The 20,437-nt window shown below is 32.2% G+C and overlaps 1 protein-coding gene across 1 annotated transcript in view; it reads left to right on the top strand.

Annotated features, from left to right (window-relative positions):
• Positions 1 to 20,437, top strand: part of LOC134700396 (E3 ubiquitin-protein ligase RNF213-like) — a 120,412-nt gene that overhangs the window by 91,028 nt on the left and 8,947 nt on the right. The window contains exons 59-63 of the mRNA XM_063561784.1: positions 632 to 821; positions 12,898 to 12,998; positions 14,050 to 14,107; positions 17,521 to 17,705; positions 18,511 to 18,649. Of these exons, the coding sequence (XP_063417854.1) occupies positions 632 to 821; positions 12,898 to 12,998; positions 14,050 to 14,107; positions 17,521 to 17,705; positions 18,511 to 18,649 (673 nt within the window). The remainder of the gene's footprint in view (positions 1 to 631; positions 822 to 12,897; positions 12,999 to 14,049; positions 14,108 to 17,520; positions 17,706 to 18,510; positions 18,650 to 20,437) is intronic.

Genomic DNA, 20,437 nt, shown 5'->3' with positions numbered 1-20,437 from the left:
TTTTTGATGAAGTTTAAGTGATCCTTCTATAAATTTTAATTCCAAATTAAATTGGATTTCAATTTCACGGTCCACTGAACATGGAAAATGATAGTGCGAGTGGGGCATCCGTGTACTATGGACACATTCTTGTTTAAACATCTTTACAAATAATCCATATTGCAGTAGTTCAAGTTTCATATTATTTATATAGATAATACTAGAAAAACTCCAAAATCTCACAGGGAAAAAAACTTTCTTTATAGTCTTAACTGATGACACCAGGTGAATGTGATTAAAATGTTCAGCCGATTTTAACAGAGTTATCTCCCTGCCATGTCAGATATTTTTATTCATTAAAAATGGAATGAGAGTTGCATGCATGCTTACTGCAAAGTAAATTGAGCAAATGTTCAACATGTTTTTAAAAAATTATTCTGACATCGAATATAACAATCTAAATATTATTTCCCAATTTTCAAAAGACTTTTCAGGAAAGTATTTAAATACAATGTTTTGTCTTCTGTAGAAGATAATTGATTCCATTGCACAAGTTCCTAAAACATTGTGTTGTCTATACATGTTACTTTTGTTAGGCCGTAATTAATTTTGTTGAGGTTATTGTTTTATTTTTGAAATTTTTTATGTTTAGGCTATTATCCAGACAATAAAACTGGACAAGAGGTTGTCACCAAATGATGTGCTCCCTTTCATAAAGAAACATATTGCCTTAGATCTTCAGGCTTTGCAAAAAATACTTGGTAAAAGCAATGATGATGTATGTGTGTTTTTACATTGCATATTGAAAAGCATTATGGACCAGCAAGTCCCTAATAATACAGGTAATTTTTATTGTAAATATGTCTCTTGCATCAATTTTGCAGATTTATTATAAATGCCGGGTAATGTGACAGTATTCATTGGTTTCACAGATATATGTGAACAACTTTTTCTTAGTGTTAAACAAAAAACAAATTTCCTTTATTGGCCAAATTTGTTCAGTCAGGAAAAAAAAGTATCTTTATAAATATTTTTTTTTATCTAAATCCATAGTAAATGATGACAGTTAATGCCCTGGATTTCAAATATTCTTGGCTATTTAAGGTGAGAGGTACGTAAATGAATGCCTCTCGCCAAAAACTGAAAAATGGATGTTTGTTGCTATGAGAGTTATCTCCCATACACCAGTAAAAATATTTTCAAGATGTCAAAATATATTCATTTTTGTCGGAATTATGTCAATAATGGTCAATTTGGTGGATAAGTATTGAATGCATCTCATCAAAATGTAAAAAAATGAGATATTAAATTGAAATATCTTGTAACAGTTAAACAGTAATTGTGCTTCCTCCCCTAAAAATGAAAGTAACTTGGCATGTAGTGATGGTCTTGGAGTGATTGAGTTGGGTTTGCTAGCTGACCAACATTAATGCTCATAAGAGCTTTCATTCACTATGATGTTTTTACAAAACTGTTTAAAGTACAAAAAGTAGGTCTCGGAAGTATTATGTTTATACCTTTGAGTATCTGTCCATATATTGACTTACAGTACGCTGGTAATCGGCACAGATCAGAGACTTAACTTGAAAATTGGGAATATTGATATGGGACGTGAAAACGAAATGTAGTTATTGATAAAATATCATAAAGAAGTACATGTATTACACACATACACTCCCACAATAACAAATTAAATCTCTCACTAGGTACATGTGTTGTTATTCTATATATTGAAATTCAATAGCAAATATAGTTACAGACTTACTTTCAGTCATTTGCATTAACAGAAATAAATTTATTTCTCAAAACAAATGTGAAAACAGCTTGGATTTATTCAATCCTACACAAAAAAAAGAGGTAAATACTGCTATCTTGATTTAATTTTCCTGTTATATAATCATTTAAATATTAACACAAACCTTTCTTTACAGTGCTTTCTTTCACATCCTCGATATGGTCTATAAATAGAATTTGAAAATGAAAGTACAAGTACTATTAAAACAATAAATAATTCATAGTAAAAAAGCAAAAGAGTTTAATTGCTGCCAGTGTGACATAAAATTTGTGAAATATAACGTCAGAAATCACTTCAGACGGGTAGGCAAGAGAAATTTAAAGGGACAATAAACTTGAACGAGAATCAAATGGGGATTATTGGGCCTTATGCACGGACAAACAGGAATTTGAATTGAATAAAAAACACAGTTTTTCTATTTATCAGACCGCCATATAATGTGTGTTCAAAGTCCGTGTTGAACAATATATAAATAATGCATGGCTGAATGGGGGATAGAGCAGATTGGTACCCCGAGAAAACATTGCCAACCACGGCAAAGCTGAGTAACAAAAAACCAAAAGATAAATAAGTTGGAATTTATATACATTTGTTTTTTAAATATTCACATCTATGCACTGCCCTCTCTATATTTTAAATGGAACAAAACCAAGGATAGGAATAAAAGTAGGGATAATATGCAATAAACTTTAAAATATTCTTTTTGTTTGGCTTTTGCCTTTAATTTACATTTATCCAACATCTCCTTTCGTGTCATATTCAAAAACACAATTTAAGTTTGCAAATGACCAGTACTATGGATAAAAGTATGTGTTTATGTTTGTGTTGTGTTCTCATGCCATTGAAACATAATTCATATATTTTTCAAATGCATGACCCCTTGGAACTTTCGGGGGAATAAAAGTTAACTGTTGTGTTTTATTATGCACCCACTTTTACTGTTCTAGAGTAGTGCCCAATAACAAATCGAAAAATTGCTACATTTTTTGTTTCCGTTCTCTTAGTTTAGTTTGCCTTGAGCAACCAAATGAAATGAAACATATACACAATGCTTATTACCATAAAACTAAGATCAAGTACAAATTTGGGTAGCCTCACTTTTACATTTTTAGCTCACCTGGCCCGTCATCTGTCGTCCGTCGTCGTTAACTTTTACAAAAATCTTCTCCTCTGAAACTGCTGGGCCAAATTAATCCAAACTTAGCCATAATCATTATTGGGGTATCTAGTTTAAGAATTGTGTGGCCTGACCCCACCAACTAACCAAGATGGCGGCCACGGCTAAAAATAGAACATAGGGGTAAAATGCAGTTTTTGGCTCATAACTCAAAAACCAAAGCATTTAGATCAAATCTGACATGGGGTAAAAATGTTCATCAGGTCAAGATCTATCTGCCCTGAAATTTTCAGATGAATCAGACAACATGTTGTTGGGTTGCTGCCCCTAAATTGGTAATTTTAAGGAAATTTTGCTGTTTTTGCTTATTATCTTGAATATTATTATAGATAGAGATAAGCTGTTAACAGCAATAATGTTCAGCAAAGTAAGATCTACAAATAAGTTAACATGACCGAAATGATCAGTTGACCCCTCTATAGTCAATTTTAACCATTTTTCGTAAATCTAAGTAATCTTTTACAAAAATCTTCTCCTCTGAAACTACCAGGCCAAATTAATCCAAACTTGACCGCGATCATCTTTGGGGTATCTTGTTTAATAAATGTGTAGTGTGACCCGGCCAATCAACCAAGATGGCTACCATGGCTAAAAATAGAACATAGGGGTAAAATGTAGTTTTTGGCCTATAACTGAAAAACCAAAGCATTTAGAGCAAATCTGACAGAGAGTTAAATTGTTTATCAGGTGAAGTTCTATCTGCCTTGAAATTTTCAGATGGATCAGACAACCTGTTGTTAGGTTGCTGCTCCTGAATTGGTTATTTTATGAAAATTTTGCCGTTTTTTTTTATTATCTTGAATATTAGTATAGATTGAGATAAACTGTAGACAGCAACAATGTACAGCAAAATACCTAAAAATAAGTCAACATGACCAAAATGGTCAATTGACCCCCTAAGTAGTTAATTTACCCCTATGTTATTGTCATTTATAGTCAATTTTTAACAATTTTCATAAAATTTGTAAATTCATTTCCACTGAAACTACTTGGCCAAGTTCAATATAGGTAGAAATAATTGTAAGCAGCAAGACTGTTCAGTAAAGTAAGATGTATAAACACTTCACCATCACCAAAACACGATTTTGTCATGAATCCATCTGCGTCCTTTGTTTAATATTCACATAGACCAAAGTGAGCGACACAGGCTCTTTAGAGCCTCTAGTTCATGGATATCACAACTTAAAAGTTATGATGAACAAGGGATAACTTTGAAAAGTGTTTTACAGGGTCATTTCGGAGTCTTTTATAGCTGACTATGCGGTATGGGCTTTGTTCATTGTTGAAGACCGTACGGTGACCTATATTTGTTAATTTCTGAGTCATGGTGGTCTCTTGTGGAAAGTTGTCTCATTGGCAAACATACCATATCTTCTCATTTATATTAGATACTTAATGCATGACTGTCACTGAAATTTCAGTATCTCAGATATAAACTATAAACAACACAAATTTAATTTTGAATTATTATAATATGACATCCTTAAAACATTTAATGCTATATAAGACTAGAGAAAGATTGGCCCTAAATGGGATTCTTTGTGTATTATGAAATTAAGTAACGTGGAGTTCATTGACACACATGGATTTGTGTTCTTTTATAGTTTGGCCAAAAGCCCGAAAATCAAGAAATAAAATTGATGTAGCTTTAAATTTTCTTACAAGAAATACTTATTCAAAGAATGACTGCAAAGTTGAGAATAAAATAACGCATATTCTGCAAAATTAGAAACAAACTTATTAAAAATGCATAAATACTCGGTATATGAAAAGTATGCTGCATACATATGCATGAAAGATATTATAGAGAAAAATATTGAAGGTACTAAACAAGGAACATTTTTGTATTTGCATACTTGCCATATAATTAGTACTTTTCTATTAAATGAAAACAAAAATTAGCCTTACCTAATTTTCATGCATTTCTCTAAAGCACAAAATTTTTGTTTTAAAATCTATAAAATCTTTGTAATTCAATCAGTTCCGACTGTGATGACCTACATGTTATGCCCTTTGATGTAATTTATCAATATACATATTTGTTTTGTTTTTTCGTCTTGTCAAATGCTTCGTAAGACTAAAGGTAAGGCTAATAAAAACAAAAAACAAAAGTAACAATAAACAAAAGTAACAATAAACAAAAGTAACAAAAAACAAAAGTGACAATAAACAATAGTAACAATAAACTGTGGTAACTTTTCTAGATCCTTTACCATCCACACTGTTTAAAGAAACGTCCTAAAATACATGGGTATTTGATCAAAACATTTTAATTTAATTTTTAAAATCATATATTATATCCGTATAAAATAGAAAAAAGTGAATCCAAGGGGAAAATATGGATGGCTGAATTTATTGAATTATAAGGAAAAGGGAGATATGAACACTAAATCCGATAATGCAGTTATAAAGTTATTGACGGAAACTTTTGTTCATGTCGCACAGAATTTTAGTATAAACATGATATAAGAGGCAAAACATATGACATATGAAAATGTGGTATACGTGACTTTCATTTTGAACAATGAATTGAAAGGATTGCACTTTTGGAATATGGGATATAGCTAATCCATCCTTTTTCTCATCAAATAGAGATATATTATAGGTAAATTTATCCTAGATATTAACCTGTAAGTTTCTTCATTTATTTTTATATACGTTAATGTCATCGTTAAACTGGGAATTTACATTTTTAACACACAAAATGCCATTGAAATGCTGAAAGACACATTTATTATGTTTCAGTTACTATTATCCAATAAAGAAAATTACGATTATCAAAGAAGAAAAATACCATAGAGTTACGATTATCATCCCGAATTTTTCAACGGCTATTTTCACAGCGCTTAGACAATTCCAGTGCACCATTACGATTCAAATATGATGTAATGGTATAGATAAACCTTGCAGCTGAGTAACTATTGACAAAAACATGCTTCATTTAAGAAAAACAAGTGTAAAGATTTTACCTATATCTACCGTCGCCATATTGGGATAATCGTAATTGCACTTACGGTTATCTCTTTAATACCAGTGGTAATGACTACTGTTATCAATTAGATGTTGCAAATATAAACTGTCATGTAATTCATTACACCGAAGTATCAAAGTTATCTCTGAATATTTTCGTGTCCATAGTACAATTCTTTTGAAATACCCGATGTACTTTGATACTGTAGTTTAACCCTTGAATCTAGTACTGTTGATGAAAGTTTTTTGAAAAAGTATTTTCAACTGTGGGTGAGATATTATGTGACTCTGTCATGTAATTCATTACACCGAAGTATCAAAGTTATCTCTGAATATTTTCGTGTCCATAGTACAATTCTTTTGAAATACCCGATGTACTTTGATACTGTAGTTTAACCCTTGAATCTAGTACTGTTGATGAAAGTTTTTTGAAAAAGTATTTTCAACTGTGGGTGAGATATTATGTGACTCTGTTTCCATAAACCAGTTGTAAAAAAATTCTGTAATAAAAGAAAATTACTGGAACAGTAATTTTAAAACAGTAATCATAAAATAAATCTATTTTTACCTTGTAAATTCCTAATCCATTTAGTCGGTCCAGTGACCTTAACTGTGTAGTCCAACTACTACAATACTCTTGGTATAGTGACCATAACAAATCATATGTTCAATGACAAACATAACACAATACACAAGTGCAAGTTTAGTGACGTTCCTATGCCAACTCATAAACAGTCCAGTGACCATCATTACCAAACAAAAAACTGTTGTCCAGTGACCAACATGGATAATCTGTAAAATATACATATAATATTACATATCTAAAGCATTTAATCTCACTGCTAAAACAGTTCCTTTAAAATCACCTTGAGCAAAAATAGAATTTATATTATGTCCAGCAACAAATATTCTATTTGCCTCAAAAACTTAAAAACATCTTCCACATATGGTTTATAATGTAAACCTTCCTCAAACAGTAACAGCCAAAACGGCGATGAGGACCACTTTGGAACTATTAGAGTTCCAACAACTCTACATTTGACTAAATGATTAATGACTTTAGCTGCCAGTGTTACTGGTGGTACTAACCAGATATTTTCTTCATGCCAGTTACATGTAAATGAATTTATACTTTCTGAACCCGGATTCCAATATAAAGAATTGAATCTAAGCAGTTTTCTATTTTCCATATTGGCAAACCTGTCAATGGAGTGAGGACCCCATAAATTCTCTACAAACTCAAAAAATTCATCTGAAGTCCTCCAATCATCGATATCAACGATTCGACTTAAATAGTCTGCTTGCTCGTTTTCTTCTCGCGGAATCCATTTTACATTTATAGAAATACAATTCACAATACAAGTATTAAAAATTGAAAATGTCAAGTTTTGCAGTTCTAATATCTTGCTACCTTTTTCAATAACGCTCACTGCATTCTGGTTGTCAGTACTAGTATAAACAACCACCGAACTGTGCATACTAAATGTGCAAATGATACTAAGCACAGCTCGATTGCTTTTACCTCTCTCCATGTGGAGCTTTTACTTTTTCTAAATTCATCCAGGATACATACATTACATGCGTTGAGTTTGTATAAAACCTCATGCACTTATATCGCTAGCATCACTATAAATACTTAACTCATTTGCCTTTGGTAATAAAGATACAGGCATAAGCAATTGCACATTATTTTTCCAAAACATGAATTCAAAAAATTAGATCACTATTGAAGTTAATGTCCATGCACTGATCCCAATCATCTTGTTCGTTCATCACAGCAAATGTAGCTCTTGTCATTATCTGAGTAACATTTCCGATTGCTGGAGTAAGAGATATAACCTTGCCACATATTTTTGCAAGCGTTCTTATCTTAACTTTACATGGATTACTTAAAGCACTGCCTATGCATTCTTGCAAATCCAATATTTTGGACTCAGGAACTTGCAACACGCATTTTCGTAAATCCCATATAAATCCCAACCATTTCAATGAATAAGAAGGGGACCAGATATTCTTTTCCCTGTTTGGAACAAAACCCTACATAATTAAATCTGATTTAACCATGTCTGCATGTAATTTACATACATGTACCTCACTATCATCAGCTAGTCCTAATCCGTCGTCTAAATAAACGACAATTGTAATACCCTTTCTTCGCCAGTGCACTACTCCTTTGTAAATGTTCCGGACCATATGAGTATTTGGACCATATGCGTATGGTCATGACCATATGGGTATATACTCATATGGTCTGACCATATGCGTATGGTTTGACCGTACGCGTATGGTCCGACCGTACGCGTATGGTCCGACCGTACGCGTTTGGTCGGGGTAATTAACACTCTGTTACAGTTTACTTTTAATACTTCTAAACTCTTCATATGGTATGACCGTTGCTTAAAAATAGGTGATTTTATTATTATATTATAATAAAAAGATAAGCTTAATAAAAATTCATAAGGGTTCCTCGGAACCCAGTGTCTCGCCTACTTTTGCTGTTAATCACAGGCTCAACAAAAATGAGGAAAAAAATCAATAAAAATATTCCTGTTGATACTATCTTTTGATCATAAAAAGCTTCTGTCCAAGTTTGGTAAAAATCCAAGATAGTTTATGAATCTAATAAATGTTTTAAAAACTTTAACTGCAGACTGTATGTAATGTTAACTGGAAGAACAAGAATGTGTCCTCAGTACACGAATGCCCCACTCGCACTTTCATTTTCTATGTTCAGTGGATCGTGACATTGGGATAAAAACTCTAATGTGGCATTAAAATTAGAAAGATCATATCATAGGGAACATGTGTACTAAGTTTGAAGTTGATTGTACTTCAACTTCATCAAAAACTACCTTGACCAAAAACTTTAACCTGAAGCAGGACAGACGGACGAACGGACAAACGGACGAACAGACGCAGAGACCAGAAAACATAATGCCCCTCTACTATCGTAGGTGGGGCATAAAAACTAAGTCCATTTATAAGTAAAAAACAGATCCACAGGTACAAAATTTTAACAAAATTTCCTTCTAGATACTAGCTTTTGATCATTAAAAAGCTTCTGTCCAAGTTTGGTACAAATCCAAAATGGTATAGGAAAGTTAACAAAAAAATTTAAAACTTTAACCACAGAGTGAATGTGTTGTTTCCTGGCAGAAAATCTAAGTCCATTTAAAAGTAAAATACTGAAAAAATTGAAATATATTTTACAAAATTTACTTCTGGATACTATGTTATGATCATAAACAAGCTTCTGTCCAAGTTTGGTAGAAATCAAGTATAGTTTAAGAAAGTTATTAAAATTTCAAAAACTTTAACCACAGAGTTAATGTAATGTTTCCCCAGCAGAAAAACTAAGTCCATTTATAAGTAAAATACGGAAAAAATGGAAATTTATTTTTACAAAATTTACCTCTGGATACTATTATGATCATAAACAAGCTTCTGTCCAAATTTGGTACAAACCCAGGATAGTTTAAGAAAGTTATTAAAATTTCAAAAACTTTTACCACAGAGTGAATGTGATGTTTCCCGGCAGAAAAACTAAGTCCATTTATAAGTAAAATACTGAAAAAATGAAATTTTATTTTTACAAAATTTACTTCTGGATACTATCTTATGATCATAAACAAGCTTCTATCCAAGTTTGGTAGAAATCCAGTACAGTTTAAGAAAGTTATTAAAATTTTAAAAACTTTAACCACAGAGTGAATATTTGTGGACGCCGCCGACAACGACGGAATGTAGGATCGCTATGTCTCGCTTTTTCGACTAAAGTCGAAGGCTCGACAAAAATCAGAATTTTAACATACTTAATTTTACTTACTTGTCAAAACTATAATAAACACGTTTTATTCCGATGGTCATTACCGATGGTTATTACCGATTTGTTATTACGCGTGAAGAGCAATATGTCGACTTAAAAAAAATCCAAACATTTCTTAATGAACTGTTACACAAGTGAAGAAGTCATTGGAAAGTAACATAGCTTATTTAAGTTGTCTTGCGAATATGGTGTATTGCAGTCATGTTACGATATATGAGACCTGGAGCTTCTTGAAAACACCCTAGACATATCGGAATGACCAAATACCTCAGTATCACTGTACAAAGCTACATAAAGGCTAACTATTCACTTGCAAACTAAAGGTGTAATTGAAAAGGATAGTTCACAACCAGGACTTGCAAATGCAAAAAAGCTATGATACCGCGTGGAAGTAAATGTCACCCCAAGCCTTCATGCAAGAATGTAATTAGCGATGAAAATTATCTATGGCATCAATATTTAAATTGAACGTAGTTTTTGAATTATAAAATAATAGATTGTCATGTAACCATTATTGTTTTTAAATTAAGTTTTTGTATTATTGAAACTTTTATAATGTAATTTAAAACAAATATACTTAAATGGTCCAAATACTCATATGGTCCGGCCCGTGAATAACCAAACGAGTATTATACTCATATGGTCCGACCTTACGCGTACGGTCGGACCATACGCGTATGGTCGGACCATATGAGTATACGCATATGGTCATGACCATACACGTATGGTCCAAATACTCATATGGTCCGGAACATAAATACATAACCACTCGATTTCAATCCAAAAGGTAAAACTGTAAATAAGTAATATTTTTTAATCCTTCAAACTTCCACGAGAAACCTAAATACTTCTGAGGTGGAGAAAATATGTCAATATGATGATAACCTGTCTTTAAATCAAAAAGAAATCCAACAGATTCGTTTGTAATATATTGTTTAGCAACTTTCACATCTTCGAATTTAACTTTGTTTACTACCACCATATTGTTTGCATGTCTTAAATCTAGTACAAGTCCATGTTTACCTTTTGCGCTGATTGCTACGGTCAGCGGGTTCACAACGTGCGGTCTGTTCGATACCTCTTTAACTAAACCGCCTTTGAGTAAATCTAAAATAGCTTCATGTACAAAAATACTATTTTTTAAAGCAGACCTATTATTTTTCAAAAAAACAGAAGTAGGCTCTTGTAAAAAAGGAATTTTAAAACTTTCTTTGACTATATAATAAACAAAATCTGTTGTACAAATCTTAACCCAAAAATTTTAAGAAGCACTTTTAAAATCTGCCTTTTACAGTTATATCCGAAACATCTTTTTCATATTCAAAGTAGGTGTCAATATTAAATTGTTCATGTACCTGAAAAATATCTTGATTGTTTTCTTTAAGAAGAAGGTGCTAAGGGTACTCTGTTCTTGCTTTGTGTGCAACATTCTCTTGTCCAATGCCTGTAGAATCTACACTTATAACAGACATCGGAAGGTTTTGCTGGGCTCTGCGCCTGTTGATATGACGAACCAGCCGCTTCTGCAGGTCTTTTTCTACCATGCTGTTCTTTATCCGTCTTAGCTGCCTTGGGTTTCCTGACTGCCCTGCTGTCTGTGGCCCTAATGCGTTTCTCATCTTCCGAATCACTCTCTTGCTCATCAGACAAGTATTCACTGACCGTCTGCCAACCCCCTTCGGACTTATCGGCGATCCTTATATGCTATTTGTGTTTGTTCAGCAGCTCTTTTGAATCTTCTAAGTAGGAAATGGCTTTATTCAGGGGTTTCTTCTTGATACAGGATATAGCGGAATCTAAATTGTCCAGCACATCTAGGTTAAGGTCAAACTGGACCTTGTTACCTTTGAATTTAAAGTTGTTTTCTGACTTCTTTACCTTTTTCGCTAAACTATGGGTCAATTGTTTAAATTCTTCTCGAGCCCTGCGATTTTGTTGTTCATGTAGGTCTTCATTAGTGACAAAAGATCAGCATTTGACACTTCTTCTACCGTATCTTCAACTATATGTTCATCCATATCTTCATTAGGATTCTTTTTGTTGTTGGACATGTCTACACTGTAGTAGTAATTAACGTAGTGGTCACCGCCTAACCTCGATAACTGAAAAACGTGCTCCTTTACTTATATACTACCCACGAAATCCAAACCGGTTTTTACAATAGTACTACGCATCTAAAAATAACTACGCGTAGAGCACATAAATATATGTAATCAATCCTTTTTCAGACAGGATAATATGCTCTATAGCGCATTTGTATAACTAAACAAATTATAATGAAGTTGATATTGTCTTTACAATTCTGTTGATATAGCCTTGACGTTGCGAAATCCTTTCTGTGACATCATGATTTTTTTCCTCTTTTCCCATCAGCAACACCCTTTCAATGGCTGATATATAAAAAGGGGGTTCAGTAACCCCATGAAAATTATATATCAAAAGAAAGGAAAATAATATCTTAAATCATTTGATCTTTATAGAAAATTCATAGGATAATGGTTTAAACTGCAGAATAAGTAAATCTTGGAATTTCTTATTTTTGGTTTAAATTTGAAGTTATGTTTATGTACTTTATGTTGTTTCCTTACCATTTTCAAATGTATGGAACTCTGAAATTAGATCGGTGACCAACACGAATTTTTTCAATTTTTCATCTTTTTAGAAGTTCTGCGTGTATACAATTTCTTTTAAAAATTGCCGAACAAGCCATTTATGTATCTGATACCTTAAATGAGTTTATTGATGAGTTAATATCATTTTCAGCTCCCTTGAATTAGTTTGAAAAAAAAATTGCCTAAAAATCAATGGACCTAATAATTTAGGAGTCAGAAATTTAAAAATTGTCAATGCTATAAAAAGTGTAATTTTGGTAAAGTAATGGTCACTATATAGACGTATTTACCCTTGTATTCGAATTTGTCCGCCTTTACAGTAAATCACACAAGTTCCAATAAACTTTAACATCAAAATTTAAAAAAAATTATGTCTCAATAAAAAGTGATTGTTGCTAGACATCAGAAGGTTATTTGGAGTAGATCTAGATCTGAGGTCATTCAGAGACCAAATTTAACTTCGTCAAACTAGTGCCACATACAAATTAGTCTAGTGTGTGTTGTGAATTAATCAACCAAATTATGACCTTTTTTTTAGGAAAAAACATTCCACCAGACATGTGTCAACTGTTAAGTAAAGAAGGAAGATTGAAATGGGAAGAAAAGTTTACCTCAAAATATATTGCACCCCTCTTAAAGGTAAAAGAAAAAATGTACATGTTATTTTATAGTGGTTTATTCATGCGTCAAAATGAAGATTACCTTATATGTTATCATTCTTGTTACTGTAAAACACCTGCATTTATAATCAGATACTCTTCAAATTTGTTAATGTTTTAACCTAGGATAAATATGATGATTAAACCAATTTGCAATGTTGGAAATATTTGAGGAGGGAGGCTTGGAAAAATCTCCCATTATTAGTCATTTGGGTATATTGGGCACGTTACATAGAAGACTAAAGCTTATTTTATTTTAATTGACATAAAGAAAAAACATTATTGTATTATGCAACAGGACATTCACCTCGTCTTTCTTTATAGAATCATATGCAAAACAGTGTTGCTGTGGCCATTGATAGACGTCCTAAATTATCCCATTGACTGAGACAGATTATGTGAACGTTTGTATGTAACAACCACTGCTCACTATGTACTTGTTTAAGACACTTAAACTGTGGGGTTACCAAAGGTTCTCAATACCTAAATAAAGTTATTCGAAAAATTAATCATGAATAACACGATGTTATGATTTATATCAATAATATAAATCAAAACATAAAGGTTATTTCTGATTAATTTTTCGGATTATTTCATTATGAAAGGCATTAAGAACCTTTGTTGACCCTACAGTTTAAATTCAATGATAAGTAAGTAGTGAGCAGTGTTGTTACAGACAAACGTTCACATGTTATGTCCCAGTCATTGGATGAATTGAGGACGTCAATCAATGGCCACAGCCACACTGTTTTGAATATGATTCTATATATTCCTCAAATATTATATCTAGAATATTTTTTTGTGTACTTTTTTTTTGCCTGAAAAAAATCTTCGGAGTGATGAGTTGATATTTGTGAGTGCCTTTAAAATCTGTCCAATACCTACTTAATTCTTGTTATGCTTTACATTTATTTACAAATAGGGTTTGTTTGCTGAACACTACAGCATGTGCATTCCTTGATGAAAAAATGTGTAAATAATGCTGATACATGTAATAGTAATGTATTATGTATTGTGTTTTTGTTCAACAGGATTTGGACAGAATATTACAGACTTATAATAAGATTATATTGAAAGATAAAAGACTTGGTAAGGATTGTGCCTTATTGTTCTATGTAAAAAGCTATCATGTAATATCAATAGGAGATAAAGATATAATTATTGCTTGAATAATTAAGCAAATCAATTATAAATACCAAAAAGTTATTTAGTTGGATAATGTAAAAAAAAACATTTCAGTTTTAAATGATGTGATTGAAATATATTCCAATAAAGAGACCCCAAAGGCACAACCAAAAAATTGAAGGTTTCTTCTGATGAATACTTTGGATAAGTTTGATAATCAGAAATCAGTAGAGAAATGCAGACAGTAAACTGAGAAAAAAAGACAAGACTTGGCACCTGTTGTGTAACTTTTGACCTGTTTATAGATTCTTATATTTTGAGGGTGAGGAACATTCTAATTGCTTGAAACCTTGAGGCATTTAAAATTGTGAAACTTTTAAAAGATGTTTGGTTTGATTCTTATGCATTTCTGCCAGTTTCTACTTTTCCATAGCACAATATTATATTCAAAACCCAATCCCCTTCAAAAGGTTGAAGGATGCTCCATTTTTTGCACACCTGGCCCAGGGCCAAGTGAGCTTTTCTCATCACTTGTCGTCCGTCGTTGTTAACTTCTACAAAAATCTTCTTCTCTGAAATTACTTGGCCAAATTTAACCAAACTTGGCCACAATCATCATTGGGGTACCTAGTTTAAAAAATGTGTCCTGTGACCCGGCCAAACCAACCAAGATGGCTGCCATGGCTATAAATAAAACATGGGGGTAAAATGTAGAGTTTGGCTTATATCTCTGAGACCAAAGCATTTGGAGCAAAACTGACATGGGGTCAAATTGTTTATCAGGTCAAGATCTATCTGCCCTTCATTTTCAGATGAATCTGATAACCCGTTGATGGGTTGCTGCCCGAGAATTTGTAATTTTAAGGAAATTTTGCAGTTTTTGGTTATTATCATGAATATTATTATAAATAGAGATAAACTGTAAACAGCAATAATGTTCAGCAAAGTGAGATCTACAAAAAAGTCAACATGACCAAAATGGTTAGTTGACCTCTTAAGGAGTTATTGCCCTTTATAGTCAATTTTTTGTCAATTTGTGTTATCTTGTACAAAAATCCTCTCCTGAAACTACTGGGCAACCAAACTTGACCACAGTCATCATTGGGGTATTTAGTTTAAAAAATGTGTCCAGTGATTTGGCAAACCAACCAAGATGGCTGCCATAGCTAAAAATAGAACATAGGGGTAAAATGTAGATTTGGGCTAATATCTCTGAAACCAAAAGATTTAGAGCAAATCTAACAGGGATAAAATTGTTTATCAGGTCAAGATCTATCAGCCCTGAAATTTTCAGATGAATCGGACAACCTGTGTTGGGTTGCTGCCCCAGAATTTGTAGTTTTAAGGAAATTAGGCAGTTTTTGGTTATCATCTTTAATATAATTATAGATAGAGATAAAATTTAAACAGCAAAGTAAGATCTACAAAAAAATCAACATGACCAAAATGGTCAGTGAACCCCTTAAGGAGTTAATGCCCTTTATAGTCAATTTTTCATCAATTATTGTTATCTTGTACAAAATTCTTCTCCTCTGAAACTACTGGGCCAAATTTAACCAAACTTTTCCACAATCATCATTAGGGTATCCAGTTTAAAAAAATCGTGTCCGATGACCCTGCCTGCAAACCAAGATGGCCTACATGGCTAACAATAGTAAATAGGGTAAAATGCAGTTTTTGGCTAAAATCTCAGAAACCAAAGTATTTCAAGCAAATATGACGTGGATAAATTTGTTCATTAGGTCAAAGTCTATCTGCCCTGAAATTTTCAGACCAATCAGGCAACCTGTTGTTGGGTTGCTGCCTCTGAATTGATAATTTTCAGAAAATTTCAGCTTTTGGTTATTATCTTTCATATTATTATAGATAGAGATGAACTTTATACAGCAATGATGCACAGCAAAGTAAGATCTACTATTAAGTCAACATGAACATGGTAAATTAACAAATTAACCCCTTAAGGAGTTATTGCCCTTTGTAGAAATTTTTTAACAATTTTCATAAATTTTGTAATTTTTTTTATTGGTTTATGATAGGCACATAGACCAAGGTGAGCGAAACATTTACTTTTGAACATCTTCTATTTATTTCAAAATAAATTTGACATTTTGCTAGGCTCGCATTTAAATTTTTTAACAAACACAAATAACTTTTCTCCAAATTCCTTAAAAACATGCATCACACATAAAATAAGTTTCAGTTCTTTTATTTCAAATTGAATATATTCATCCGAATCTACACATTTCATAAATAAAATCCATACTTTTTTTAGACAATGAATTAAAAAAAAATAAAAGAATATTACTACAAAACTAGCACACAGATATTTGTTCTTTTTCCGACGTAGTCGGTATAGTTTCGGTTTGTGCACTTTGAACTTAAGGACGCTTCACTATGGCAATAGACTACCCATGCTCGAAAATCCTTCCTGTGATTAGACAAAATGCTGTCATGGTGGGTGATTTGGTTGTGTTTGAAAAAAAGTCTCGAAAATTATATCGTGATGGAAAGCAAGTGAAAAACTATAAATATTTGAACTAGATCTTACAAAGATTTATATTTTTATTAAAATAATTGTTTCTCCAAAAGCTCTTTGCATCCATGACAGCTGTTTATTCCGGACAATTATATAATTTTTAAGGAGCCTGTACTTGAATTCAGTGGTTGTCGTTTGTTTATGTGTTACATATAAGTTTTTCGTTCCTTTTTTACATAAATGAGGCCGTTAGTTTTCTCGTTTGCATTGTTTTACATTGTCTTATCGGGGCCTTTTATAGCTGACTATGCGGTATGGGCTTTGCTCATTGTTGAAGGCTGTACGATGACCTATAGTTGTTAATGTTTGTGTCATTTTGGTCTTTTTTGGATAGTTGTCTCATTGGCAATCATACCACATCTTCTTTTTTTATATTTGTTGTACGAACGTACACCTGGTACATGACTTTTAGAAAGCACCTACGCATGTGAGATTTCCGCGGGGCTTTGGTGAATGTAAACAGAAAGATACTACTTATACTACCAATAGTTTCTAGCTTTGTTCACAATGAATTATGTTTAATGTAAACAGTAGTAAATTTATATTTGTTTCTTTTTATTTGCACTAGATTTTTTCACAAATAAAAATTTTAGGTGTCATAACAATATTCTTATATATTATTGTCTACATATAACCAGACTTAGTAAAGAATTTCTTGTAGTTACATTCAGATGGAGATTTTATTAAAGAGGTCCTGCATTATTAAGTCAGTGTGCTTCTGAAGGTTATCGAAATGATAGTTTTAAACATATACTCAAATTAAAATATGTCGGATATCTTTTTTAAAGATAGTTCTTGTTCATAATTATAATGTATTCTACATAAACAATTGCACTTTTAGGGTCAGATCGATTGCTTCAGTTACTGTATGAAACAGATACACAAACAGAAAGAGTAAACATCAGATATTTACACAGTGTTCCTGCAGTCTGGCGCTACAGAACTCATGTTTCTGTGGATCATTTAACACAAATGCTAAATGCAAGTCAACACAAATGCCCACTGTTACGGATCTTCCTTGAAGAGGTAATAATATATATATATGTATTGAATAATGATGTTCTTTGTTACTAAGAGTGATTAACCTTTGGAAACTGACTTGTTCAATTAATTTTGTGAAGAATTCTTAAGAATAAATAATATGTCATATTGAACTTACTTGTTCCATGACCATAAGTTAAGGTGTAACACCACTAATTCGGGCCCGGCCAGAAAGCACATACCAGAAAGTAGTACATATTTAACACAAAATAGTTCCTACGCATGAGTGTAACTTGAGAAATATGTAGAATATTTAGGTATGTTTGGTATCAAATGAAAGCTGAAGGACTGGTGATCATTGTAGAACACTTTTGGACTTTTAATTTTGAATGTTAAAAAAACTGCACCAAATTTTAAAAAGAGGGTACATTTTGTCTGTTTGTCAAATCTGAAGTACCTGAATTGGTACATCAGAAGATCCAGGAACCAGTTCTTTCTTATATGCAATTAAAGGTATGTCAATTAATTCAGTACAAGACACCATATAGTGTTGCTTTGAAATGCAATGATTGCCACTTTATTTGAACTTAAAACAAAAGAGGTGTGCCTGCTTGAAACAGAGGAACTTAACATAGAAAGCAATGGGACCATGAATTAGTGGTGTACTTCCTTAACATGTACAAAATCAATCGATTCTATAAATTAAAGAGTTTAAAGTGACTAGTGAAATATTTTAAGCATCTATCTTCACATATACATATATTGTAAATTACAGAACTTTTAATTCCTAATGGCTATCATATTTTTCACTTCAAGGACTTGTCATAACATTCTGAATGATTTTTTGCAGGAACCATTTCTCAGAGTCTTGAGATGTGTACCAAGCATTCTAAAACTTCAAAGAATATTGATACAGAAGTACAACAGAAAGATTGACAAATCTGAGGGATCTTTACAAATTAACTTGATACAAGATGATTTGGAACACGGTACCATACTTAAATTAGGGAATTGATAATTTGCAATGGTATTATTATCCTCAAGGTACAACAGAATCAGATTTCAAAAGGACAACATGAAAAACTTAATCAAGATTTCATATAATGTTCATCATAGGATAAATTTTGATGTATCTGAATTCAAATTTATACAGTCAGGATCCTACTTCGTCAAAATTATCTCCCCATTATGCCAGTTCATTTTCACAATCGTAGAAATGGAAGCCATTGTAGCGATGACGCGCTACCAATTTTGCTCTTCGAAACTGATAAATTTATCCACATTGCACCAATACGATCCTTATATGTCAGTTATATTTCAAAAGACAAATGTACCAACTAGCTAATGAGCATCAGTTAATGATCTTGTCTGCATTGATTCAACTTAAAACTATTGTCTGGTCGGTTGTCAGGTGGAATTTTCGAAATATCATAAATATTTAAAAAAATTCTAATTAAATATTTCGTGGAAGGGCAGACTAGATTTTTTTAGTGGTTGAAGACTATTAACCCTATTTATCACACACAAAAAATTAGAATTTTTCGAAGATATGCATTTTCATCATCCAACTTTTAAGACTGTCGTTAAGTACTTTCAGTAAAAAATAGCTATTCGAACACACGTTCTCTGTTTTTGTGACTCATTAGATAGGTATTGCACTTGACCCATATATTTCATCTTTTAGTACTGTTATTTTTTTGTGTTATAAAGTCAACCTGTAGCTTTAATATATATAAATGATAGAATCTGAAGCGAGACGATGTATGAAATATTCTTACTTTGTACGATATCAAGACAAAATACTCAACTCAAACATGCCCTTACATAAAAAGGTGCACTCGATTTTCTCTTTTCGATACAAATGTTACCTATGTTTTGGATTTTTTTCTTCAGTCACATAATGGAAGGGCAGACACAGAAATTACTGAACTAATAGATTAATATGTTTTCCGTCGGTGGTTATTTTTTCAAAAAAATCGGAGTTTATGCATTTTCGTCATCCAACTTGAAAGATACCTATGTCGTCGACTTGATATCTAATTGTTCTGCTCAACTATGTACTAGATAAATTGAAAACTTATGCAAATGGAGTTTTTGAAATGAAACACCTCGTTTTTGAGAAGAAAATTGCAGTTTTGTTTGTTTCTATTAACTTTTAAAAAATTTGTTACTATAGTAAACAATACAGTAAACATTTATCGCCTTCTCTAAAAAAGAGCTTCAATTCTTTTGTTCTATTTCAACCTGGTTTCCGACTGTATAGACCTGATAACAATTTGATAAAATGTCCAAGGTTCTTAAGTGTCATACCTACAAAATGAAGTTGCAGAGTTACAAGCATTATATCTTGAACCTTATGCCACACTCTTTTTTTTTATATGCCAGGTAACAGGACTTATTATGGTAGACCCTTGTATGCTGGTTGTTTTTTCAGTCTGTCTGTCTGTTTGTCGTTATCATGTCAGACAATAACTTAAAAATGCTTGATCCAATTTGTTTGATCTCCCTTTTAATTTTTATAAATATAAGATTTTTCTTTTACAAGTTATGGTTTTATTTTCATACAAAAAGAGGGAATTTACTTGCTTTTGGACAATAACTAAAAATCCCTTCCACCAATTTTTTAGAAACTTCAGTGAATTGTTCATATCTATTGATGTGAGCACCCTTTTGATATTTTTGAATTTAAGATTTTTCAAGTACAATTAAGTTTCCAAGTTATGGGGTTATATTTATAAAGAAACAGATGTGCCATGAGCACATAAACACTTGTCATC

Source organism: Mytilus trossulus, unplaced genomic scaffold (assembly GCF_036588685.1).
Source record: "Mytilus trossulus isolate FHL-02 unplaced genomic scaffold, PNRI_Mtr1.1.1.hap1 h1tg000138l__unscaffolded, whole genome shotgun sequence".
Lineage (NCBI taxonomy): Eukaryota > Metazoa > Mollusca > Bivalvia > Mytilida > Mytilidae > Mytilus > Mytilus trossulus.
Note: the sequence above shows the minus strand (reverse complement) of the source record. Positions and strands in the feature narration are given on the sequence as shown.